The sequence below is a fragment of the Sorex araneus genome, chromosome 10, assembly GCF_027595985.1.
Source record: "Sorex araneus isolate mSorAra2 chromosome 10, mSorAra2.pri, whole genome shotgun sequence".
Taxonomy (NCBI): domain Eukaryota; kingdom Metazoa; phylum Chordata; class Mammalia; order Eulipotyphla; family Soricidae; genus Sorex; species Sorex araneus.
The window spans coordinates 53165028-53192601 of record NC_073311.1 but is presented as its reverse complement, the minus strand read 5'-3'; the positions used below and the strand labels follow the sequence as shown (position 1 = coordinate 53192601).

At 39.6% G+C, this 27574-nt stretch overlaps 1 protein-coding gene across 1 annotated transcript in view; it reads left to right on the top strand.

Moving 5' to 3' along the window:
- Window positions 1-27574, top strand: part of LRP6 (LDL receptor related protein 6) — a 146185-nt gene that overhangs the window by 45011 nt on the left and 73600 nt on the right. Inside the window, exon 3 of the mRNA XM_055118208.1 lies at window positions 19403-19600. Within this exon, the coding sequence (XP_054974183.1) occupies window positions 19403-19600 (198 nt within the window). The remainder of the gene's footprint in view (window positions 1-19402; window positions 19601-27574) is intronic.

The window sequence follows — 27574 nt, the reverse complement described above, 5'->3', positions numbered from 1 at the left end:
CTCTAATTAAGAAAAAAAATGAAAAAAAAAACAAAAAAAAAGAAAGAAAAAGAAATTTACTCTAATTATTAGTTTAGATATTTTTACTTTTCTGACACAAGAAATTTTGATATCTTGAAATGTCATTTAAGTAATGCTTAAAATTTTTTTCTTTCTAACTAGAATGAAGTCTGCCTTTTTTTTTTTTAACCTCTCACTGTTTAAAATGTACTTTCCAGAACAAGTTGCAAATGGATACAAGGTCAGGTACAACAGTACAATTACATTTGTATGGAAACTAGTGAACAGAATTTAATGACATGGTCATGGTTTTCATGATTATTAATGAGTAACAGATGTTCATTTTATTGCACAGTGGAGCTATATTTAATTCTTCAGTATTAAGTAAATAAGTTGATCTTTTCTCAATTCAAAGCCAAAATAAATTGAAGACTAATATACGACATAATTGGAGAGTTGGTAATTGTTGTGAAGAGAGATGTCTCCTCTAAGAGTCTTTTTCTTGGCTTCTGAAATGCTGTGGAGATATTTATCAAATAGTGAATGCCCCAAGCCGTAATGAAATTTGATTTTTAATCTGATACTTGTTTTGGTTTGGGGCCAAAGGAGACAGATCTTAGGGGCCACTCTTGGGGTGTGTGTTACTCAGGGCAGTGCCAGGGTAACGTTTGGTGCTGGGGCTTGAATCTGGGCCTCCCATGTATACTCGAGCCCTTTGAGCCATCCATCTCCTGCTGTGAAGCTGACATGGTTTGGGGGCCATACCTGATGGTATTTGGGGGTTGCTCTTGGCTCTGTGCTCAGAGGTCCTGGATCGCTCCTGGTGGTGTTGGGAGATGGAAGGGATACTGGGGATAGAAGGTACTAGGGATAAAAGGGGATAGAACTTAAGCCTCCTGCGTGCAAAGTTTGCACTTGACTGGTTGAGGTATCTTTATTTCCAACCCTTGATGCTGACGTTAATTTTTTTTTTTTTTTTTGTCTTTTGGGTAAGTTCGGCTGTGTTTAGGAGCTACAACTGACTATGCTTAGGGATCTCTTCTGGTGGTGCTTGGGGGACCAAATGTGATGCCAGGGATTAAACTGGGTTTGGCTGCATGCAAAACGAGCACCTTCACCACTTTACTCTCAAACCCTTATTTTTAAAACACCCTGGAGTGATCTATTACAGAGGTAATTGAATTCAAAAGGTTAAATTAAGTGCTTTTAGGTGACCATTGTTTTCTAAACTAGGTTAACTTTACAAATGAAAATAAGACAACTAAACCAAACCAGCCTATACCTTAATATGTGCACTCAAATTGAGTTTTCTGTTTTTAGCAAGGGTTCAGAATAAAATGAAGTTGTAGTTAAGTTGTAGTTAAGGAGACAACCTCAGTCTAATTTTTAGGGTTAAGGGAAAATTTTTAGCTTCATTTGAAAAAATTATTTTTAGTGGGGGTGATGGAGCCTGTCTAGTAGTGCTCAGGGGCTATACCATGCTCTGTGCTCAGGAGTGACTCTTGTTGGTACATTGGTGATCATATATGGTGCGGGGATCAAACTGGAGTTGACTGCATGTGAGGCAGCCACTTTTCTTTTTATACTCTTCTGTCTGGCCCAGGCAGAGAATTTTGAGAATGTTTTTTTCCTTGGGAATTTTGTTTTCCCTCTGCATCTTGAAATCTCCATTCTTCTAGGAATAAAATGCTTTTCATTCTAACTGATCTTTAAATTAAAAAGTGTGCGTGTTTTTGTGCCATGTCTGGATTACCCGTATTTGAGGGCACATAAGCGTACTAGTCTAGGCTTGCATTGTTACACTTGTCCTATGAATGAAAGGATACAAATTGGTAATCATTTGACAATGGTAAGATACTTATCTCAACTTTGTCCCAACTGTCTCCCTGTACCCAGCCTCCGCCTAAACTGGCCCCCAAATAGGTCTCAGACAGTCGACTCAGAGACATAATAGGGATTTTGTATCTACTGTGGATACAGAGGATACTTTGTGTGATTTCATTTGTATTTGTGGTGTGTATGTGTGTGTATGTGTGTGTGTGTGTATGTGTGTGTGTGTGTGTGTGTTACCATCTGCCATGTGGAGGGCCACCAGGGCTCCATGGGTAGTGCTCTGGAGGTTAGGTGCCTGGGATAGAATGCAGGGCCCTGTGCTTGCCCCACTGTGCTCTTACCATTGACTATTCCCCTAGCTCCTGCTTTGTCTAATTTTGGAGGATAAATTTCAGTGGATTTTACATTTTTCACTTCAGGGATTTTTTATCTCCCCTCATGTAGAATGAAGACTTTGGATTGGCAAAATGAAATACCCAGCTGAGACCAGCTTCTGTTAAGGTCTCCCATGTCAAATACCTTATAGCATCTTCTGAGCAGAACATTTGCTTGGATCAGGGTCAGTGCAGCACACTTGAGTGCCTTGAGTGTGTTTTTCTCCTGGCTCTTTAGGATACACTGCCTAAAATTTTCTGTGCTCCTCAAGGACATTGTCTCAGAGCCAACTGCCTGAAACGTATGGGGGAAAATAGTGACTGCCATGGAGAAGACTCAAATATTAAGAGTACCTATTCATTTTGCTACCAAGTTTCTCTTAGTTTGAGAAATAACATTTGTCTTTTAAGCTGTTTCTATTGCTTCCTTTTCCTTTGGCAGCTAAATCCTTGGGGGAAATATGCCTAGTGAAGATTAGTATTAATCTTATTGATGACAAAAGTGATAGGACTGGAGCCATAGTTCAGTGGGTATGGGACTTGATGTGCGCATGGCTGACGCAGGTTTGATCCCTTGCACCTTACAGTCCCTCCCCCCATCAGGAGTGGTCCCTGAGTATAGAACAGGAGTAAGCTCTGAGCGCTGCAAAGCAAGTGCCTAGGTTTGCTTCAGCAAAAGGTGTTCATTGTTTTTTAAAAGACTTTCTTGTTTGGATTCACAGTGTATTTGAATGGCCCAGAATATTCCTAATTCCTGCCTTCTGTCCACTGATTACTGCTCTTACTTATTTTACCTGTGATAATTAAACATCATTGTTGTTTTCCTTGGAAATTTTGTTTTCCCTCTGCATCTTGAAATTTTGAAATCTCCATTCTGCTAGGAATAAAATGCTTTTTATTCTAACTGATCTCTAAATTAATAAGTGTGAATGTATTTGTTCCATGTCTGGATTCTGCCAACTTCTGTTAAGTTGGTTAACAATTGTAAAAAGCAAAGGATATTGCTTACAGGGTTGAAGTGTGTACTTTGTACACAGGATTGATCCTGGCACTGCATGGTCTCTGAGCACTGCTAGGAGTAGTCCCTGAGCACCACTGGTGTGCCCTCCTCTGAAAATAAAGATACATTTTATTTTACATTTCCTACTTCTTTCTCTCTAATACTTACCCTTTCTTTAATACAGGTAAGAGTTTCTGACCTGTAACATTTTTTTTCCTCTCTGAAGAGCTTTTCTTGCAAGTCCAGTCTACAGAAAATAAATTCAGTAGTTCTTTGTTTGAAAAGTATTTCTCTGAAGGATAGGGTACAGAATGCTATAGTGGTAGGATTTTTCTCTAAATACTGTCATGCATTGCTTAATAACAATCTAGTGAATTATTATGTATATGATGGTGGTTTCAGTTGACTGTTCCATATAGCCTAATTATACCAGTGTTCACTTATACCAGTGTTATATCATCCATTTATAGCAGTGTTCTCAAACTGATCCTCACTTGAAGCAGTCTTCGACAGTATTTCGTTCCAGTCATTTGGCTGAATGATATCTGAGAAGTCAGATTTGGTTCTTGTCTTTGCTTTTCTCTACATAAGTTAAACATTTTTAAGAAGAATGTATTTCTTTTTCTATTATTTTTCTGCAGTTTGATTGTGAAATATCTAGACATGAATTTTGTGGGTTTTTAGTGCTTCTTGGTGTTCTCTGAGTTTCTTGGGTTTTGTTTGGTATCTGACAATAATTTGGGGAAAAGTCAGAGCCATTATTGCTTCAAATATTCCTTTTCTCTTTCCTTGTGATATCCTCACTGAGCGTTTTTACATGGTTTGTAGTTGTTTCTATGGTCCTTGGAAGTTTCGTGGGGCTGGAGGCTGGGATTGACCTAGGGTCTTCTACATGTGATGTGAGCCATGTGCTGTACCACTGAGCCTATCTATCATTGTTTCGTTCGTTGTTAATTTTCATTCATTCATTTTTTTATTCTTTTATTGAATCACCATGTGGAAAGTTACAAAGCTTTCAGGTTTAAGTCCCAGTTACACAATGAATTTTCATTCATTCTTAATTTTCTCTTTGCTCTTCAGTTTGAAAGTACATCTTCTAATTTTTTGTGGAAAGTGAAGCTCAATAATACTAGGTAGAAGGAATAGTGGTAAAATACATTGACTTTTAGTAATAATGATGAATGAGAGTTGGAATAGAGGAAGTGGTTCCACAGTTCTGTTATTAGATCTTGGTGTTCTTAGTGAGCCCGTGCTCCTGGAATAAATAGGGAATGTATGCTCCTTATTCCTCCCTTGAAAAAAAAAAACAACTGTAAAAGATTTTCTTAGATCTGGGACCATACAAAAATAAGACATGTGCATCAGTCAGATTTGACCCTCTGTCCATAGTTTGCTTATTCTTGTTTTAGAGAAAGGTTGTTTTTAGAGAAACCTTTAGAAAGGTTTTTCTAAAACATTAGATTTAGAAAAATTTTAGAATTGGTGTCTGTCAGGACTTTTTTGACATTTCAGGTGATAAGATTTTTTTTTTTGGACTTACTACAGTTTCTGATGGTTCAGTTCTGTTCCTATTGAATGCCCATGATCCTGGAGGCCAACTAACTACTCTCGGCACCCAGTGGCTTCTTGCAGAAATACCTCTAGACTGTGAACTAAGCTACGGACTCCGTGCCGCCCTGGGAGGGGGAAAAGTTTTTCTTTCTTGGCCTTTCCTTCCCCTGGCAGTGTGGCAACTGCCATCTTATCAGGCCAACTAAACAGAAGTACGAGCTTGCAATGATGCGACTTTAGCAGAAATTTCTCTGGACTTAATTACTAAAATACCAGAAATTCAAAACTCTGCAGACACAATAGCGTCTGCGCGACCTCATATCCTCTTCATTCTCAGCAGTGAAAAACAAATTATCAAATGATGCCTTTTTGGCAGGTCTGATTACTGGGGGGGAAATTCCAAATAATAATAGTGAGTTTTCTGTTGAAATACTGAATGTAATAAAAGTAAAGAGAAAGTAAAGTGAAAATCATCGGCCACACAGGCAGGGGGTGGGGGTGGGATGGGAAGTATACTAGGGTTCTTGGTGGTGGAACATGTGCACTGGTGAAGGGATGGGTGTTTGATCATTGTATGACTGAGACTTAATCCTGAAAGCTTTGTAACTTTTCACATGGTGATTCAATAAAAAATTAAAAAAAAAAGTCTCTGATGGTTCAGATGCCTGGTTCAAATGGTTCTGATGCCTGTTGTCTGTTGTCTACAAGTTATTCACTCGAGTCATCCGGAATAGGATTGACAGAATCCTAGACAAAGGACAACCATGCGAGCAAGGTCTCACGAGAGTTCAAGATGCCACTCTGTGTAATGTTCATTGATTTAAGAAGGCCTTTGATTCTGTTGAGACTGAAGCAGTCATCGAAGCCCTAGCTGAACTGGGCATTTAAACTCAGTACATTAGAATCCTCTGTGAGCTGTATTACAGATTCACCACCAGGATCTCACCATTCTACAAAGAAGGGTTCATCAATGTAAAGAGAGAGGTTCAGCAGGGCGACACCATTTCACCGAAACTCTTAAGTGCCACCCTCAAGAATGTCATGTGACGACTATAATGGGAAGGAATGGGAGTGAAGATAGATGGTCGGCAACTACACCACCTCCGCTTTGCTGATGACATGGTTCTAATAATACCAAAGATTAGCCAAGTGACACAAATACTGGCTGACTTTGACCGCGAGTGTAGAAAGGTCGAACTACAGCTAAATCTCACCAGGACAATGTTCATGAAAAACGAGCTAGTCCCTGATGCTCCATTTGCTCTCAATGGAACAAACATCTCCTAATGCAACAGCTATGTATACCTGGGTCGAGAACTCAACATGAGGAACAACTTGTTGCCAGAACTGCGCAGGAGGAAGAGAACAGCGTGGAACACCTTCAAGAGCATTAAAGAAGTTGTTAAGAGGATGAAGAACCAGGGCTGGAGCAATAGCACAGCGGGTAGGATGTTTGCCTTGCACGCGGCCAACCCAGGTTCGATTCCCAGCATCCCATATGGTCCCCCGAGCACCGCCAGGGATGATTCCTGAGTGCAGAGCCAGGAGTAACCCCTGTGCATCGCCAGGTGTGACCCAAAAAGCAAAAAAAAAAAAAAAAAAAAAAAGAGGATGAAGAACCTCCGGCACCGGGCACATCTTTTCGACTCCACCGTTCTTCCTGCACTAACATAGGCCTCAGAGACCTGGGCCCTACAAAAGAAGGATGAGAACGCTATTTGAGTATCCCAAAGAGTAATAGAAAGATCTATGCTTGGAGTGTCACATTCCACCCAAGTGAGAGAAGGAATCCAGAGTTCTGACCTCCGTCAACAATCAAGAATCAGGGATGCTGTCTTGTTTGCCAAGGCGTTAGAAATCAGATGGGCTGGACACGTAATGCGATTCTGAGACGACCGATGGACTAGAGCTGTTACCGACTGGATTCCATGGGATGTCAAAAGACCGTGTGGCCGTCCACCTACAAGATGGTCAGACTTCTTCACCAAGACCCTGAATAAATGGTTTGAGGCTCTTTATGTTCCTGGAACGAGAGACGCCATTGGGCTACACTAGCACGCAACAGGGATGAATGGATACATTACTGGCGCCCACTCGAGCAAATCGGTGAATAATGGGATGACAAGTGATACAAGTGATGGTTCAAAGTTTTTGTTTTTGTTTCTAGAAATCTGTTTTGTTTTTACTTTGAATTATAATTTCACATACAACAAAGTGCAACAAAATCATCCATTTTAGTTTATGGTCTTGTGAATAAGGACAGCTATGTTACTATAAAAGATAAAGCTTGACTCAAGTATCACTGTGTCACTATCATCCCATTGTTCATCGAATTACTAGAGCAGGCACCAGTAATGTCTCCATTCGTCCCAGCCCTTAGATTTTAGCAACCTTTCCTTACTCATCTTTCCCAATGATGGGAGGCTCTTTCAGGGTCAGGGGAATGAGACCTGTTACTGTTACTGTATTTGGCATATCGAATATGTCCTGGGGAGCTTGCCAGGCTCTTCCGTGGGGGCTGCAGCTTGCTGGGCTCTCCGAGAGGGATGGAGAATGCATACCAGAGAATATAAGCAAGTATGTTTAAACCAAACTCATGTGTGCTGCTTTAGACACATCAGTGAGCTAGACTGTAAGAGTCTTAAAGTGGCTTCGTGTTTCCAGGAGCTTTGTTTTATATAGTCTCTGGATGTTTACTTATTTTCAAGTTAAAAGTTTCCTCCTTGATGAAGCTGAGATCCATGCCAGGTGGTCTCTTTGCCCTGTTTTATTTCATATGCTTAATTGGTACTTGAAATTAGCCTTTGTGTTTTCCGAACTGTGGAATGTAGGGATCTTCTCTTGACTCAGTGCTGGGGGAGCACCTGGCATGTCCAGGGAACATACGGTGGTGATGGAACCCAGACTTCCCAGGGTGCCCATCTAGCATGTTGAGCTGTTACTCTGGCTCTGAGGGTAACGATCTTAGTTTACCACTGTGCCCATTGTTTTCTTCAGCCTGCTTGCATTTTGCCTAGCAATATCAATACCTAACTTAATAGGAAAATTAAAATGGGGGAGGGAGGAGTGGTAGGTTGGGCCAAACCTGGCATTGCTCGAGGCGTCCTCCTGGCTCTGTGCTCAGGGATCACTCCAGGTGGGCTCAAGGGGCCTATGGGGTGCCAAGGAGTGAGCCCGGATTGACTCGAGTGCTAAGTGCTTATTTTAATCAGTGATATACGATGTGATAGGGAAGAGTCCAGTGTAAGTGAAACTCATCTTTGGTCTGTACACTTCCAACTCAGTATTTAATTAAAAACTTTTTTTTTTCTTTTATGGTTTTTGGGCTAGACAGGGTATACATGCCACCCTGGTGATGCTGGCGCCTTACCCCGACTCTGTGCTTAGGGATCATTTTTGGTGGAATTTGAGCAATTCTCTGGGGTGCCAGGAATTGAACCTGGGTTGGCCACATGCAAGGCAAATGCCCTGTCCACTGTACCCCTGACTCAGTGTTTTAAAGGGGGAATGAGGGAATGGGGGTGTGGTGGGGTCAGCAGAGATTCCATTGAGTCATGGGAATAATTAACTATAAAAACCTGGGATGCATTGTTGGTCCATGTCAGATCAATTTGAGTTGGTAAATTGGCACCCTACAACAGAGGCTGGGAGACAGGGTCCCTTTGTTCAAGTGTTGGCTGGAATGATCAGTAAATTCTTTTGGTGGCTTTTACTAGGGTCATCCTAGGTATTTGGCTGTGAGCCACTAGAAACTGTTAGCATTTTGTTTAACTCTGTAGGTCAGGGTTGAAGTCTAGGAGAGAAAGGATTCAGAACCAGGCTAGAGTTTCACTTAGCCTCACTGTTATGAGGTGAAGACTGGGATTCCTGCATGAAAAGCATTTGCCCCAGACCTTTGAGTGTCTGGTTCTCTCCATTCTAAAGTGTATATATTGATGAGTCATTGTGGTTTTAATTTGTTGTTTTCTAATGCATTGCTTCCCAAATTTGGTGGTGTGTCGTCCACCCTTGAGGGTGCTGGAATAAACCTGTGGGTGGAAATTGTGGGAGCACACTTTTGAGTTGTTCTCTTAAAGAAGCTAAGTTTCTACGTTGAATTATATTTTTCTGAAAAGAGGAGGATAGGCCAAATTAGGTTGGGAATCTCTTGTCCTAATGATTAATTGAGATAATCATACTTATATGTGTTTAATGTTAGTTTTGTATATTAGTTATCCTTGGTGAAATGTCTTTTAAACTTTTTACCAGATCTTATTTTTTTTAATAGTTCTTGTTGAGTTTTAAGTTATTGATAATGTCTGAATGCAAGACCTTTATCATTCTTTACCTCCTAGTCTTGGTCTTGTTTTATCACTCTGAACATTTCTCATAGTTACACATTTTGTATTTTTGTTATCAAATTTTTCTTACGCTTTTTACTTTCAGTGTCAAATCTTAGAAATTGTTGCCTAATTTGAAATTGTAGGGATTTTCTCCAATGCCTTCTAGAAGTTTTAGATTTTGTATTTAATTCTAGGACCCATTTTGTGTTAAATTTTTATTTATTATATAACTTGGCTTATGGATACCCATTTATTTTAACACTATTTATTGAAAAGATTTTTCATACATTTTAATATTCCAAATAGCATTAGTTACCCAACATTTGTAGATTAACATTAGTAAAAAAGTTTCCCTTCTGTGTAAGGGATCAGTAAGTCAATGCTTGGAGGAATTGCTCGGGATGGGAGTTATGTGCTGAAAGTAGACAAAGGACTACACATGATGGCCTCTCACTATCTGTATTGCAAACCATAATACTCCTAAGTAGAGAGAGAATAGAGGGAAATTGTCTGCCATAAAGACAGGGGAATAGGTGTGGTGGGGGTAGGGGAAGGGATACTAAGTGGAAAATGCACACTGGTGGAGGGATGGGTGTTTGATCATTGTGTGACTGAAAGTCAAACATGAAAGTTTTGTAACTGTAGCTCATGGTGATTCAATTTAAAAAAAAGTTTCCTTTCCATTCTTGTTTGGTGAGAGCTTTTATGATGAATTGATGACATATTCCAAATGCCTCTTTTATATCTGTTGGGATGATGTATTGCTTTTCTTTAGTCTTTTGTTCTGGTGAATTTGTTTTTCTAAGGTTGAGCCAGTCTTGCATTCCTGGGATTAGTCAAACTTGAACATTGTGTATTATTATTTTTATATTATTGGACACAATAAAATTTTGTTGAAGACTTTTCATATTGGTGTTCATGTAAGATTGTGTTTGCATTTCTTTTTGGTTGGCTATGGTTATTTTGCAGTGCCAGTGGTCAAACTCAGGTCTCAGCCATGCAAGGCATCTACTGAGCCACATCCCTAATCTTTTAGGTTCATTTCCTCTTGGAGTGTCATATTCTCTCTCTCTCTCTCTCTCTCTCTCTCTCTCTCTCTCTCTCTCTCTCTCGGGGGGGAGCACATCTGCCTATGCCCAGGGCTTACTCTTGGCTCTGTGCTCAGGGATCAATCCAGACGCATGCCATGTGTGGTGCCAGGGATCAAATATGCAAGTTTTACCTTTTTCTGGTTTTCTATCGGATTATGTTTTCTGGGTCTTCCAATTTTGAGTAAGCATGTATTGCAGTATTGTCTCTGGCCCAGTTTTAGTTTTTTTGTATCATAGCAGTTGATGACTTAAGAAAACTCATGGATACTCAGTGCTTTCTATTTTCAGGAAGGGTTTGTGTTATTTATTCAAGTATTTGGTATTGAACAATTCAGTCCTTTAGGCCTTGAATTCTCTTTATTATAAGAATTTTTTGGTCTGTTTTATATAAACTTTTAATGTGCATGGTTTATAAAAGTTTGAGCAAAAGTTGTGTTTGATTACACTTTAAAATGTTAGTTTGGTTTGTTGATTAGTCCCTCTTATTCCTGATATTTTCCCTTGGTCAGTCCAATCAAAGTTTTATTATTGTTGATATTTTAAGGAACTTAAAGTTTTGAGTTTTCAAGACTGCCCTCAGTTTTACTAGAAAGAACTGAGAATTCACTTAAAGTTGATTTATTTCAGCAAAATAATACAATTAAAAATAATCTAGGGAATTTTCTTCCTGATTTACCTCATTCCATTAAATGATTTAATTGATTATTTAGTGATTATTAAATGATTTTGTGGATACTATTACATTTTGCTTTTTAGTGTTATTAGCCACAGCTGCTTCCTTTTTGGTATATTTTTCTGGTTTTCTATCTGATAATGTTTTCTGGGTCTTTCTTTTTTGAGTAAGCATATATTTCAGTTTTTTCATCTGATTTAAAATATTATTACATTACATTTTGTTTCTGCTGTAATTGTTAGCCTCAGATTTTGTCTGTTTTCTTTTTTTTTGTATTTGGTATTTTTTTGTTTGCTTTTTGGTGTTTGGACCATACATGCTGGTGGTATTCACGCCTTACTCCTGACAGGCTCAGAGGACTGTGTGTGGTGCGGAGGATGGAACCTGGCTTGGCTGCCCGCAGGACGAGTGCCATACCTGCTGTGCTGTCTCCCCAGCTTGGGCTCATTCTTGACATCTCATTTTATGCTGCTTGTCCTGCCCATTTCTTTTTATTTTTTTCTTGTCTCTTGACTTTTTTCATATTGATTATATTTTTTCACTCATTTTTTCCTCTCTACTGTGCACACCTTTTTTTGAGGTTGCACTGGAAATTTTTTACATTACTTTAATAATTATTGATGTATTCTACCTCCTTTTTACTATCTTGGCTTGTGTAATATGAATTGTGTAATATGAATTTTCATTCTACTTCTTTTTTTTCTAACTTGCAAGATATTTTTTAACCTTAGATTTATCATTACTTGTTGAAAAAGAGATGAGTAATGACATTTTGTTTTAAGGATTGTCAAAGAGAAGCACAATGATTCTCTCTGTTGAAAACTGAGAATCAATTAATTTTTTTTTAGCTCTAAATTATTTTTATTTATTTTTTTTTAATTTTATTGAATCACCATGTGGAGGGTTACATAGTTCTCAGGACTATGTCAGTTATACAATACTCAAACACCCTTCCCTTCACCAGTGCCCATCTTCCATCACCAACCCCCCCAGTATACCTGCCACCCCCTCCCACCTCCCCAGTCCCCACCCTTGTAAGTGATAAGTTTCACTTCGTTTACGCCTTATCTCGATTACATTCCATGTTTCAACACACAACTCACTACCGTTGTTGGGGTTTCCCCCAAAAAAGAAAAAGACAGTCCTATTGCCAAGGAGGCATTTGATAGTTCTCCACTGCTAAGAATATAGAGATATTAAGTCCCGCTGTTTGTTACATAACTTTTCTTTTTCCCCCTTGCCCCAAGCCACCGAGTTCATGCCTGTTTAGTAATCGCCACGCTGCCTGACAAGGGAAAAAAAACCGAAAAGGATGGTTATTTCCCGTCATCAGCAGGCGTGGGGCTCTGGCTTAGTTGATAGACTAGTAGAGTGTCTGCAAGCAGTTTCTGGAACCGAAGGTCTTGCGCTGGTATCGGCTCCGGCTCGAGATTCCACCAGCGTCCCACTGTTCCATGTACATAATTTTCCCCCTTATATCCCATTCCCATGCCACCAGGTCTGTTTGCTTAATGGACATCACACTATAGGTGACGCCACTCCGCGTTTCTTCCCGAGAAAGAAGAAAATTTCTTCTCAGCCGGCGTGGGGATATAGCTTAGTTCAGTCTAGAGAGATGGCTACCACTTTGATTGCCTTCAATATTTCAGCAACAGACTTACTATTCTTGTTAGGATCTCCCACAAAAGTCCGACTCATTAAAAAGGAACCATTACATATTGCTGATGCTAAGATGACAATAGGTCGCGCGGCCGCGATTTTGGGTTTTTTGGTTTTGGGTTTCTGTATAAAGTCCAGGGAAAGTACAACCAGAAATAACATCACTACAAACTTTTACCCTTTTATGGTGCTCATAAGATCATGCTTGCTCTGCAGCAGGGTCCAAAGGGAAGCACATGTGGGGGAGGTGGGTTTAAGTATCTATCGGCGGTGGGCGGGGGTCACCGCCCCCGCCCCCTGGGGTCTCTCGCAAGCGCGCGTCCTGTTTCAGCTGGCTCGGCGTCTCCATTTTGCGCTCAGAAAGCCGCGGACCCTGCGCTGTGCTCGGGAGGAAGGAGTTGAGAGAGAGAGGTTAAAAGAATTGGGGGATGCCTGGTTCCCACTGTTTCAGCCTGCCGTGGGGTCTCCGGTCCCGTGCCGGAATTAGTTCAGTGGGCTGCTTGGAGTCCAAGGGCACTTCCTTGGGCTCTTCCATCATGCTCGCTCTGCAGCAGGGTCCAAAGGGTGAGAATCAATTAATTGATCATTGAAGCCTCAAAGTCAGTTTATCAGTGAATTAACTTAAAAATAATTAAAGTACAGTGATTCTCCCTATTGAAAACTCAATCAGTTAATCAGATAATCAGTTGTTTTTGATTGATGCAGTTTTGTTTGAAGCATGATGGCTCCTTGGGTAGAGAAATAGTACAGGGGTTAAGGTGCTTCTGAATGAAACCGGTGGCCAACCCTATTTGATCCCTTTCATACATAGAACATATTAACTTAGTGGTGGAACACATAACCCTACAGGTGTAAGGCCTTGAATTCAATCCTTGGCAATCCTAAACAATTTTAATAAAAGGGGCATGGGTTCTATTATTCATCAAGTTTCTTACGTAGTAGAAGCACTGGGTGTGGAATTTGCTGCCAGGACCAATGCTAGAAACAGATTAGTCCTGGTTCACTGAAGGCACCTCTGTTAGAGGGCATACTCACCACTTATTTTCATCCTCACGCACTCTCTTGAACAATAGAATCATCCGAAACTGAGGCTGCTACTTCCTTATAAACTAGATTAAAGAAGGACAGATGAATTGAAACTGCATCAGATTAGCCATTGTTATTGGCGGTGGAGTGTGGGGGGGAGGTTGACTCTGCAGAATAGCTTGGATTACTTCTGGTTTTTCCTGCTGCTGCTGCTTTTGGTTCCCTCCTCCCCATTTATTTTCTGATGGACAGAACTCAGATCTGACACTGTCATAGATATGAAAAAAGATTGGAAAGCAATGACCTTGTGTTTGCAGTTTCTGTAGGATGATTCTGCTTCCTTAAATTCTTGAAATATAGGACACTAGAGGTAAAATGGTGGCTAGCCCCCTAATTTGCAAAGGATTCACTATTAAACATTTTGTGAATGAACGTTCAAGATGATTTATAGATAACTCTTGCCATACTTTGAATCTTTGTATTTTATATTTTCACCTTTACCATTTTGAAAGAATGAAGTGTGATGATACATACAAAAAGAGAAAAAAAGTCTTGCTTACCCTTGTGAATGATGCAGTTTTCTGCCCCATTCTAGAAAAAAGTTTTTGTGTAAGGACTAACACCTTGTTTGACCACAGTGACAGATTCTTTAGCATTTGACCTTGTAACATCAGGGCAAAGTTCAGTAAAATAGGAAAAGGTGAACTGGAAAGAGAAACAGAATACTCCAGGGCAAAGCTGGCATATTTCTCTTTATAAATAATAGAGAGCCCTGCAATGTGTTGCACTGGCAATTGAAACCCTTAGAAAGCACTGAAATAATTTTACCTTAAAAAATAATTTTCTTTTAAGAAGTGAGAACTTGGTTTGAGCAGTGGATTATGATAGTATATTCTCTGAGGTAACCTAGTTGTAAAATGTTGAGACTAATCATAAAGGTTTAATGGCATAAACTAGTTTTGAATTTAAGGAAAAATAGGGAGTGCCATAGACATACGTACAGTTGAGCACCAAGGAGAGAATATTCAGTTTATGGGAACAGCTGGAGGGAGTGGAGCCTATTTCAGTTTGGTGCTCTGAGCCTAGCAGTTGTTGGCTTGAGGGATAAGGCTAGGAAATAGGTAATTGCTTTTAAGTCAGTAGGGACACTTGTGTGCGAGACTCGTGCCATTGCACAATTGAGGAATAGCAGCAGACAACTTGTAACCGGAACATAATACAGGAAAAGTGGTATTCATTAAAATGAAATTCTGCTTATACTTCTAAAGATATGGTTTCTGTAATAAGACACATATAATGGTGACCCAAGAGCAGGTGCAACTGTTCAAATAAAAGTGTTACTTCCTCTTGGTATCTTTTTTTGACAACTGTTATATTCACTGGTTTGATTGGGTGTTACTTCCATGTACTCTCATAGCACCTTGTTCATAACTCTCTTGATACATTTATGAATTGCTGCCTAGCTTTATTGCTTCATAAGGAAAATAGTTTAGTCTGCTTATTTTTATATTCCTTAAGTCAAACATGATGTTTGGTTTCTAATAGGTACTCAGTATATGTAAGATATTTGAATAATATCTCGATAACTTATAAAATACTGTTTTCTCACTTCTTATCCCTTTTTATATTAAGTTTGTAATGAGTTTTTAACTTAATCTCAAAGTTAACATAGAAATGGTTAGTATTTATAAATGATATTTATAACTTTAAATTTTAAATATTTGAAGAAATATAATCATTGTTTATTTAAGGATTCTACATTTTCCCACCAGCATTGCTGGATATGTCCCTGGTGACCCATAAGCAGGGTCTTGCGTGAGCCAGGAGTGACCATGAACCCCTGAGCACTGTCTCTGCTCGCCCTAAAATTTTGAGTCTTTATTGATTTCTCATCTCATAGCCATCTTCGTTTGTGGTGAGGGGCATCTTGGTCCCCTTTTTGTTGCTTTTTTTTTGGGGGGGGGAGGTCACACCTGGTGATGCACAGGGGTTACTCCTGGCTCGTGCACTCAGGAATCACCCCTGGTGTTGCTCAGGGGACCATATGGGATGCTGGGAATCGAACTCGGGTCGACCGTGTGTAAGGCAAACGCCCTACCCACTGTCTATCACTCCAGCCCTTGGTCCCCTTTTTGTGGTGTTCACAAAATTGATTGCACTGTGACAGTAGAATGCTGTTTGACTTAAACAGGTGAGCTTCTGGATTGGAAAGGATATGCATGTGGAACACCAGGGATTTATACTTGTGACCTTATGCTTGCAAGGCATAGGTTCTAATACCTAACTTCTTAAACTATGGGTTGTGATCCGGTATAGGACTCATAACTGAATGTGGGGGTCACAAAAATTTGGCCACAGTAAAAGATTTCTGAACATGCAATGACTGAAAATTAATTTGAAGTTAAATGTGTTTGAATCTGATGTGGGCTGTAGCTGTAGCACAGTGGGTAGGGCATTTGCCTTCCGCGCAGCCGACCTGGGTTCAATTCCTCTGTCCCTCTTGGAGAGCCCGGCAAGCTACCACCCGCATGGCAGAGCCTGGCAAGTCACCTGTGGCATATTCGATAAGCCAAAAACAGTAACAAAAAGTCTCACAAAGAAGATGTTACTAGTGCCTGCTCAAGCAAACCGATGAACAACAGGACGACAGTGCTGTGAATCTGATGTATTTCAGTCAGCACTTGTCCGAGCTGTATTTCTCAGATTGAAGGTCAGAAAAAGTTTTAAGAAGTCCTGCTTTAACCATTGTGCCGATTCATCTGATAGGTATTTCTTTGAGTTGAGTAGTAAAGTAGTTGTCTGTTAGTTTCATAAAAGTGGCATATAAATATCTCAGTGCTAAAATTCTTGTTGAACTTACTAATTTATTTTTAGCACAGTTTATTGATGACTTAGTAGTGGGTTTTTATTGTTGTTGTTATGCTTTGTGATTACTTTATCTTGGATGTGAGTCCTTTATCTGAGGTGATGAGGCATGTAAATATTTTCTCCTCTTTGGTAGGGTGTCTTTTTAATTTTAGTTTGAATTTATTTTGCTGTATAAAAACTTATAATTTGATGTAGTCTCATTTTTCAAAAATCTTTGCCAATAGGGTTTAGTCATATAACAGTATATTATATAAGCTTAGCATTTCCATTATAAGGATTTGTTTCTATGAATTGTACAACTTGTGACTGAACATTTAAAAAGACAGTTGTTCTGAGGGTATGTGAACACAGTGTCTGTACCACTAGGTAGTATGTGGTTGAACAGTTTAATAGCCATACACACACACACACACACACACACACACACACACACACACATATAAAATGCCTTCTATTAAGGTACTTTAATCCAGAGGCATATACAGCATTTTTTTTTTCTTTCCTAAAGATCAGTTAGGTTTTCTTCCTAAGTATCTGTCGACTCTATCCTCTGCGACATTTCCTTTCTGGTTGGAATCCTTACTCCATTTATGTTTTAATGTTGAGTATAATTTTATTTGTCATTTTACTATTTATTGCTTTATGTCTTTCAGTTTTTGCTTTGCTTCAGTTTACACACTTCCTTTTTTTAAAATTAAGCAGATGCTTTCTGGTGCAATGTAATTTCTTTCTTTTTTTTAAAACTTAATCGCAAAAGTAACCCAGCGATGCACAGGGGTTACTCTGCTCGGGGGACCATATGGGATGCTGGGAATCGAACCCAGGTTTAGTGCAAGGCAAATGCCCTTCCCACTGTGCAGTTGCTCCAGCCCCTAGTGCACTATAATTTCTTCACCAAAGTTTTCCAGTGAAGATTATTTAAGGGGTTGCCTCCCCAACAGTAATATGAGTTCTGGGGCTACTCTAAGCATTAGTTATTCAGCAGTGCTAGTGGACTTTCGGGCCACTCTTGGTCAGGGAACATACTTTGGGGGTTGAACTCAGGTCCTCAGGCTCCAATTCTGTGAGCTGTTTCCCTTGCTCTCTTTGTTGATTGTTAGCCAGGGGTTTTTTGTTTTGTTTTGCTTTGGTTTTTTTGGCTTTTTTGGGTCACACCCGGCAATGCACAGGGGTTACTCCTGGATCATGAACTCAAAAATTACTCCTGGTGGTACTTGGGAGACCATATGGGATGCTGGGAATAGAACCTGGGTATGCCGAGTGCAAGGCAAATGCCCTACCCACTGTGCTATCACTCCAGCCCCTAGCCAGGATATTTTTGAGATATCTGAGGGAAGGCACATGTTGATTTTCATTGATTCACATCTGAAGTTTATATAACATCACAATGCAGTGTTGCTTTATTTTTCTTCTACTTATGTATTTATTTTGGTTTTTTGGGCCACACCTAGTGATGTTCAGGAGTCACTCCTGGTTGTGCACTCAGGAATCACTCCTGGCTGTGCCAAGTTACTTGCTATTTTTCTTCAACTTATTTATTTATTTTGTTCTTTTGGGCCACACCTAGTGATGTTCAGGAGTCACTCCTGGTTCTGCACTCAGGAATCACTTCTGGCTGTGCCAAGGGTACTATATGGGATGCCAGGGATCAAATCCAGTTGGCCACATGCAAGGCAATAGCCATACCTACTGTACTATCACTCCAGCCCTGTGATGTTACTTTAGTTACACAATAATTAAAACAATAAAATTGCCCTAAGGAAAGTTTCTGAGATTTTCTTAGTATTTATTGTGTGTATTAAAATTTCTTTTAATAAAGATGAACTTCTAGTTTAATGAACTTCTGATTTAATTCTAGTAAAATATAAGCCGCAGTAAAATATAAATATATAAATATATAACACTGGAGAGATAACACAGCAGGTAGGGCGTTTGCCTTGCTCATGGATGAATCCCAGGTTCGATTCCTCCACCCCTCTCAGAGAGCCCGGCAAGCTACCGATAGTGTCTCGCCTGCACGGCAAAGCCTGGCAAGCTCCCCGTGGCATATTCAATATACCAAAAATAGTAACAAGTCTCACAATGGGACATTACTGGTGCCTGCTGGAGCAAATCTATGAGCAAGGGATTACAGTGATACAGTGATAAATATAAACACTTTGTTGCATTATTTCTTCCTTGCTTTGTTTTGCTATTGTAATCATATGTTATGTTTTTGTATGTTAGAAACCATCAGTACTGTGCAGTAATAAATGCTTGAAGCAGTCCTGTCTCAGAGAAGTTAAGGGAGTAACTCAGAAAAAATGAGTAGAGTTTTTCTGTTAGCCTATATATTTAATATTCCTGAGTTCTTTGCTTCAAGGATGCTTATTCTTGCCTTTCCTTATTATTTCCATTTGCTTAAGCCAAATAATACAACTTTTTATTTGTTTGGGGACCACATCCAGCAGCTTAGGGCTTATTCCTGGCTCTGTGCTTAGGGATCAGAGGTGGTGCCAGAGATCCAGTCCAGGTTGACTGCATATACAACAAATACACAACATACACAACTGCTTACCCACTGTGTTATCACTCTGGACATGAAATAATACAGTTTTAAATTTTGTTTCAGAACCCACTAAGGCCTGGCAGGATGAGGCCAACAGAACCACAGTCCTGGGGGATGAGGGAGAGTGCAGAACTGGGGATCACATCTACGGCCTCACACGTTAACCCTGGCTCAGTCACTTGAGTTTGAGCCGAGCTCCCAAGTCTTTTTCCTTAAAGTTGCCATTTCTTCCTGTTAGTCAGTAATCTATGGGGGTTGATATACTCTCATTCTTTTTCTCCAAGAAATGTGGCTCTGTGACTTTTATATTTTTAATTGCCATGGTAGTTGTAAAAGGTAGATTATTAAAATTTTGAAAAGTTTCTAGTGTTTCTGAGAGCCTGTAAAAGCAGTAATAATTATAAAATATTTGACTGTTAATCTGCTTATGTCATGAGTTTATTTATATAATTTCTAGGTTCATGTACTGGACAGACTGGGGAGAAGTGCCAAAGATAGAACGTGCTGGAATGGATGGTTCAAGTCGCTACATTATAATAAACACTGAAATTTACTGGCCAAATGGATTGACTTTGGATTATGAGGAACGGAAACTTTATTGGGCAGATGCAAAACTTAATTTCATCCACAAATCAAATTTGGATGGAACAAATCGGTAAGATCAATTTATAAGTGTATTAATTGTGAATTAAGTGTTGGAACTTCATGACCTCACACATGCAAGGCAAGTATTCTACTGCTGAGCTACATTCTCAGCCTAATAAATATATTTCTAAACTTAAGTAAACTCCATGATGTCTTGATATTAACGGACTAGAACAATAGCACCGCAGGCAGGGCGTTTGCCTTGCACGAGACCGTCCCTTTTGGAGAGCCGGGCAAGGTATCGAGAGTATCTTGCCCATACGGCAGAGCCTAGCAAGCTACCCGTGGTGTATTCAATATGCCAAAAACAATAAAAAGTCTCACAATGAAGATGTTACTAGTGCTCGCTCAAGCAAATCGATGAACAATGGGAAGACAGTGCTACAGTGCTACTCTGAGCTGCTTTAATTTTTCAGTGCTTCTCAACCAGGGATTATACTTACATTCTCTGCCAGGGTATTTGGAAATATCTGGGGGAATTTGCTTAACATGTGGATGGAATAGCTACTGTCATCAAAGTTTCCCAGTGGCCAGAGAGTTTCAGCCTCTGCCATGTCCAGGACAACAAAGATTGATCCTACCCAGAATCACTCAGAATGTTCCCAGGTACTGTTTGTGGGAGCATGTTTGATAATTCTCTAGTCCCAGGAAGGAGTCAGCTTACTTTTACCAGAAATAACTAGAAGTAAATATTTTAGAGATTGTGGGCCATTATATTTTCTGTTGGAACTACTTAGCTTGGATGTTGTGAAATTAGCTATTCAAAATAAGGTCACAGAAATGAGTATTGTGATAAAACTTGATTTGCAAAATAGGGAGCCAGTGGCCTATAGTTCCCTGACCCCTGGAGAAGGAGAAAGCCTGGCGTGCATGTGTGATGTGCCCCAAATTTCACTGAAAATAAAGGTACAGAATATTAAAATGGAATTTCTACTTAGATCATTATCAAAATTTTAAAGATGTTTTGTGTTTACACTCCTGTTTTTTAATGATTTTGGTTTTCTAGTGCTCTTATTCTAAGATGACAATAAAACAGGTTGTTAAATAGTTGAAGAGGTTTTTCAAGGTATAAACATTTGTAAGATATCTGAACTGTGAAAAAGAAAAAATTTATTGTTTTTTTTGGGGAGTTGGGTCACACCTGGCTGTGCTCAGGGCTTACCTATGACTATGCTCAGAAATCACTCTTTGTACCATGTGCAGTGCTGGGGATTGAGGTGCTGTTGGTTCCATACACAACAAGCACCTTCACACCCTGTACTATCTCTCCAGCCCAAGGAAGCATTGAGAAGTACTAAAAACCAGGAAAGATTTAAAGAATTTTCTTAAAATAAACATTGTAATCATGGAGTTGGAATTATTTAGCCTATTTTTAAACATGAATGAAATGACTTACATCAAGATGATTTAAAAACAACTATAGGGGCTGGAGCGATAGCACAGCAGGTAGGGCATTTGCCTTGCACGCGACCGACCTGGGTTCGATTCCCAGCATCCCATATGGTCCCCTGAGCACCGCCAGGGATAATTCCTGAGTGCAGAGCCAGGAGTAACCCCTGTGCAGAGCCAGGTGTGACCCAAAAAGCAAAATAAATAAATAAATAAATAAATAAATAAATAAATAAATAAATAAAAACAACTATAATAGTTGTCAAAAGAATCAGTGTATGGTGAATATATAAATACTAGTTTCTGTATTGGAACTTTTGATTTGCTTAGAGGAGGGATGTTAGGATGTGACTATTGATTTTGCAAAAGTGTTTTTGGACTCTTATAATACCCGCACAAGCAGGTGAAAGTAGATAGCAGATTCAAGAGCATACCATGAAATTATCCCTAGGCATTCAGAAATGAAAGCAGATACAGGCCGACCATTAGCAACCACCTGACCTTCATTAGTATTACTGTCTGTGTCAGAATAAGCGGAGTCTGGGTGGGATGATTTGTTGAACTTAGAAACCGGAAGTGCCAAATAGCCTCTTACTGACTTGCAAGAGGATGTGGTGGACTATATTAAGAGAACCTCTGAAATGAGAGAGGGTAGAAGGCTTGCCGCTCTGCTATGAGGCAAACAAAGCATATCAATGAAGACTGAGTCCAGATTGTTCCCTTTTTCTCTTTTATTTTAAAATTTTTTTATTTTTTAATGAATCACCATGAGGTACAGTTATAGACTTACAAACTTCCGTGCTTATGTTTCACCTTTTTCCCCTTTGTCTTTTTCTTTCCCCTTCGCCTTTCCCATTTCCCCTCTTTCCTTTTTCTTTTCCCTTTATTTGGAACCCAGAGCCTCACAATACTCTACCATTGAACCATATCTTACTAATGTGAATGTTTTGTTTTGGGGGCACATCTGGCTGTGTTCAAGGGTTACTCCTGGCTGTACGTTCAGGCATTGCTCTTGGTGGTGCTTGGAGGACCATATGGGATGGTGGTTTGGCTGCATGCAAAGTGCAAAGCAATCACCTTACCTGCTGTACTATATCTCCAGCCCCCCTAGTAATTTAAGTGGATCTTCTGAGATTTTCTACCAATTTCACACTGAGTAGGAACAAAATTGAATAATATAGTAGCAAAATTAAGTATAGAAAATTGGGAGGAACAAAGGTGAAGGAAAGAGAAGGTTCAAATAAAGGTGGGGAGAGGAAAAATGATCATCAGGGCTTACTCCCGAATTACTTGTGATTCAGGAGACCTTATGAAATGCTGGGGATTGGACCCAGGTTGTCTGTGTGCAAGGCAAGTGCTCTACCCAATGTACTATCTCTCCAGTCCTGTAATTCCCCCAAAGCTGGGAGATTTTTGAAAACAAAATAACCCTACTTTTAAGCTTCACATATAGACACTAGGAGATTGTAAATTAATACATAAAGTTGGAGAAAAGCACCTTCATGTAAAAGTGTAAGGACTTGCAATCGGAACATAAAAACATGAGAAACATAAAATTATCAAAGTAAAATTCAATTAAAGTTATTATACAGAACATTCACTGGTATTTTAAGTGGATAATATTTAGCTTTATATTCTTATTTAAGTTCTAGTTTTTTACTTCCCCTCTGTGTATATACCAGCACATTAATGTAATTAAAATTATTTTAAAAACTGGGTGTTCACACACCGTCCCCAGCACTGCTTAGGCCACTAGGATTTCACTATGTGGTATTAGGGGTGCTCTGCGGTGTTGGGGGTTGAAACCTCAGCCTCACATGCAAGGCATGTGTTCTACCACTTGAGCAGTGTCTCCCAGTGACAGCCTCTGGAACTTTTAAACATGTATTTCAAAATTATGTAATTTCATTTATTACCATTAAAATGTACTACTTAAAATTACTACTACTTAAAATTACCATTAAAATTACTAACTTAATCATGTATGTGTCCTTTCCACTTATTTATATTTTGATTATTTTCTTGATGGGCTGGAGTGATAGCACAGCGGGTAGGGCGTTGGCCTTGCACACAACCCGACCCGGTTTGATTCCTCTGCCCCTCTCGGAGAGCCCGGCAAGCTACTGAGAGTATCTTGCCCACACTGCAGAGCCTGGCAAGCTACCCCTGGCGTATTCAATATGCCAAAAACAGTAACAATAGGTCTCACAATGGAGACGTTACTGGTGCCTGCTTGAACAAATTGATGAGCAAAGGGATTATAGTGATACAGTGATGCAGTGTTTTCTTGATACTAATTAATTACCATCTTTTTATTTCATTTTAAAAAATCTCATTGCTTTTTCTTTGAATACTGGTTTAGTGACATTAGAGGCATTAGAATCAATGCTTTTGCTTATCAGGAAATCATTGTACTGAAGGATTGCTTTGCTGCTTGGAATATCCTTAGTTAGCAAGGTTCCCCCAGGAGTTTGAATATATGACTTCAGCCTCTTTCAGCCTCTCGAAAAATCTTGAAGGCAGGTGCTTTACCATTAAGACGTATCCTCAGCCCACTTTTTTGCAGTTTAGTGAAATGAGTATTGGTGTGGCTCCTCTGAAACTTTTTCTTTTCAAAACTCTCTGGACTTCTGAAATCTAGCCCTTGCCCCTATAGGTTACGACTTTATTTATTTTTGACACCCTGCAGTGCTCAGGGACTATTCCTGGCTCTATTGCTTAGGAGTGACCCTTTGGTTCTGGTGGACCAGGTGTGATTGAGCCCTGGATTGATCACATTGAAGCCAAGTTCCTTCCCTCCTACACTATTTTTCACTCATAGGTTAGGATTATAGCTGTTATTGCTGGTTTGTGTTTGGGACCACGCCCCAAAATAGTGTTAAAGTAATGCTCAGAGCTCAGGGGCTCCTTTTAGCTCTGCTTGGGAGGCACTTCCAGAGGTTCCCAGGGCCCATGTGGTGGTATTGGGGGTTGGGGCTGGGCCCTCTGTATGCACTTAGCCCTTTAGACTATCTCTCTGGCCCTTTTTGTCCCTTTTTCTCTTATTCTAAGACCTCCACTAATGGAAACGGTGGTTGACGTGGTGCTATCCTAGAAGTTTCTTAAGCTAGCTTCACTTTGACTTTTCTTTTTTCTTTACTGTTTGATAAATTCTACTGCTATGTCTTTGAATTTGATGAGACTTCTCTTTTGGGGCTGCGGTTGGGGCCACACCCCGCTGTGCTCAGGTTTTACTCCTGGCTCTTTGCTCAAGGTTCACTTCTGGCAGTGCTCTGGGAGCTGTAAGTGGTACCAGGTATCAAACTGGGATTGGCTGCATGCACAGCGTGGACCCCGCACATTGTACTATCCTATCTCTCTGGCTCTCCACTTGATCTTTTGTGCTGTTGTGCCCCTCTTGAGTTTTCCTGTTTATTGTATTTTTCCACTCCGATTTCTGTCTGATATTTAGTAATATTTTCTAACTTAAGAATATTTATCATTTTTTCATGCATTCTTCTCCTGATACCCGTGTATGTTTGTGTGTGTGTGTGTGTGTGTGTGTGTGTGTGTGTGTGTGTGTGTGTGTGTCTCTCTCTCGGGGCAGGGGAAGGGTTAAACTGGCAAAAAAGCATGTGCTCTACTGCTCAACTACATCTGCAGACCCATAGAGTATCTTTATCACTGTTACTTTGAGATTTTAATAAAAACAATCACACCAGCTAAGTTTTGTTGCAGGAATTTTATCTCATTTTTTGTTTTGTACTTACTCTCCTCTTTTGTTTTCTTTGACTCTGTATTGGCTTCTGTACATAGATAAAACAACTACTGAAGCCTTGACAGAGTGGTCAGAATAGGGGATGCCCTTATCACTCAGCCTGGCTCAGGCCCTTGATAGTCTTTCAGTGCTCTAAGCATAAGTTTCAGTGATTATCTGAACCAGGGGATCCAGGAACCCATCAGCCGAGGTTGTTTCCCAAGTAATAAAAATTGGGATGGAACTAGGATCAGCAGTATTTGTGTGGACAAGCTACTTCCATTGTGGTAAGCTGGAAATTTGGAGCAAGCTAGAAGGTAGAGTGATATCTGTTTTCCTTGATCTCCTGGCAGGATTGCAGTCAGCCCATAGGTATCTCTTATGCTAGAAACCTAACTCCAGTGCAGTAGTTAATAAAAGTATTAAAATTCACATTATTCAGGTAGTGACTGGGGTGTGGTGTTTCTGACTGCTCCCTCTACTTAATGCCCTGCTAGGGTAGATGTCATATATAAGTAAAAAAGCTTCATGACAACCAAAAGCAAAACCTACAGTAGATAAAAACCAGATTAATGGAAAGGATATTATGGGAGGAAATCAAACTACGGAGAAAGAGACTAGCAGAAGAAAGGAGCAAACAATGTATAAAGCATATAAGAAACAATAAAATGACAAATAAGTTCATATCTATCTTGTTCTGTATACCATAAATGAATGAGATCATTATGCGTTTGTCCCACTTACTCTGGGGCCAGAGAAAGAACCAAAGGCAGGGCACATGGCTTGCAAAGAAGACATAGATCTCACATCCCACATGGCCCCCTGAGCACTGCCAAGAATGATCCCTGAGTGCAGGGCCAGTGTAAGCCCAAAGCTCAGCTGGGTGTGGTCCCAAAACATCATTAGTGAGACCGTGTGGTTCTGGGAATTTCTCTCCCTTCTTCTCCCCATCCCTTGCTCTCCCACTCCCCTCTCTCCCTGCCAGTGCTCAGGAATCACTGCTAGTGAGCTCGGGGACCATATGGGGTTCTTGGAATTGAACCTGGGGCATGCATGTGCAAGGCAACCCCTTACCCACTGTATTATAGCTTTGGCTTGAGACTTAAAAAAATATTTTCTTGAGTCAGCTTTGGTAATTTGTTTCATTCTAGGAATGTTTCCATTCTAATTTGTTTATTTTCTTGATAGAGTTTTGGCATTTCCTTGTAATTTAATTTCTTTTTTTTTTATTATAGTTTAGGTAATACAGTTAGTAATTTCTTTAAGGTTATAATGATGCTTCCTTTGCTTAATAATTTAATTAACAAGTTTCCCAATTTGTGTCCCCTTTTTTTTTCTTAGTCTGGAAAAGGTTTATGGTTTTTCGAATTAACCCATATTTGGTTTCATTAATTTTTTTCTCTTATTTTCTGTTTTATATTCCATCAGTTTCTTTCCTTGTGTTTTAGTTTCTGTGGATGCTTTGGGTTCAGTTTTCTTTTCTTCCTTCTGCCCCGCCCCTCCCTTTTTTTTCCTTTTCTCTTTTGTGCCATACCCAGCTTACTCAGGAGTCCTCAGGGCTTATTTGTGACTCTGGGCCCCAACAATCACTCCAGCTGGGATTTTGAGGACCATATGTGGTGTCAAGGATTGAACATGTGTCGGATTTAGATTCTTGGTTTTGAGACCTGTACTCTTTTGGTAACTTTCCACAAATTTTCGTTTTTTGCATTTTCATTTTTGGTTTGTTTTGGTACTCTACTCAGTGGTACTTAGGGGCTGTACCTGACTATGCTCAGGAATGACCCTTAGTGGTGCTCGGGTGGTGGGGATGGAACTAGGATCAGTCACATGTAATACAAATGTCTTACCTCCTATATGATCCCTCCGGCCCTTCTCCCCCCGCCCCCCCACTATTTGGTGTGCCAGGGATTGAAACCCACTGAATCACGTGCAAGGCAAGCACCCTGCCCATTGTATTATTTCTTTGTCTATTTCCCACCCCCCCCATAATTTTCTTTAGTATAAAATATTTAAAAATGTTTCCTATTTTTTTTTTCTTTTTAAAAAACTCTTTAGAAGAAATTGAGAAATTTAGAAAATGTAGAGTTTGGAAGAAGTCTCACTTATAGAATTTCTGGATTTGTTGTTGTTGCGTTCTTAATTCCATTGTGCTCAGTGAATGCTCTTTGTATATTTCAATCTTTTAAATTAATTGATACTACTATTGCTAGCTTATTATTGGATGAACTGTTCTATAAATGATAGGTTGCGTGGTTGATAATGTTCAGAGGTTTATGTATTGGATGGTTTTCTACCTAGTTTCATAATGAGGAAAGAACTTAGTGATCTCTGACTTATTTGAACTATTCTTTCCAACTCTTTAATTCAGTCAGGTGCTGTTTTATTTGCTTTGGGGCTGTTTTCACATCTACCTAAACTATTTTTATAATTGTTATAGATTCCTAATAAATTGAACTTCCTTGTGACTTCTTTTTGCCACTAAAGTATTTATTTTCCAGACTCACACAGTTAGTTTGCTGTAATCTTTTTCCTTCCAAAAAACTTGTATCTTTTAACAGTTCTTTTTCGGCAGCATTTAGTTAGATATTTTGTTTTATCTAGTCTAACAAACCTTTATCATTTTTTAATTTGTTTGCATTTTTTGGTTTATAGTCTATTTTTAAGGCTTATAGCATTTTGCCATTTGATGGAGTGTTTAATCTGTTCAGTGTTAGAATTGCTAAATATGGTTTATGAGTTTATGTCTGGATTTTTATCTTTTTCAGTGCCAGTGATCGAACCTAGGGCCTCATACACATATATGTATTTTACTGCTGAGTTATATCCCAGCTTTTGTCTGATTTCTTTTTTTTTTTT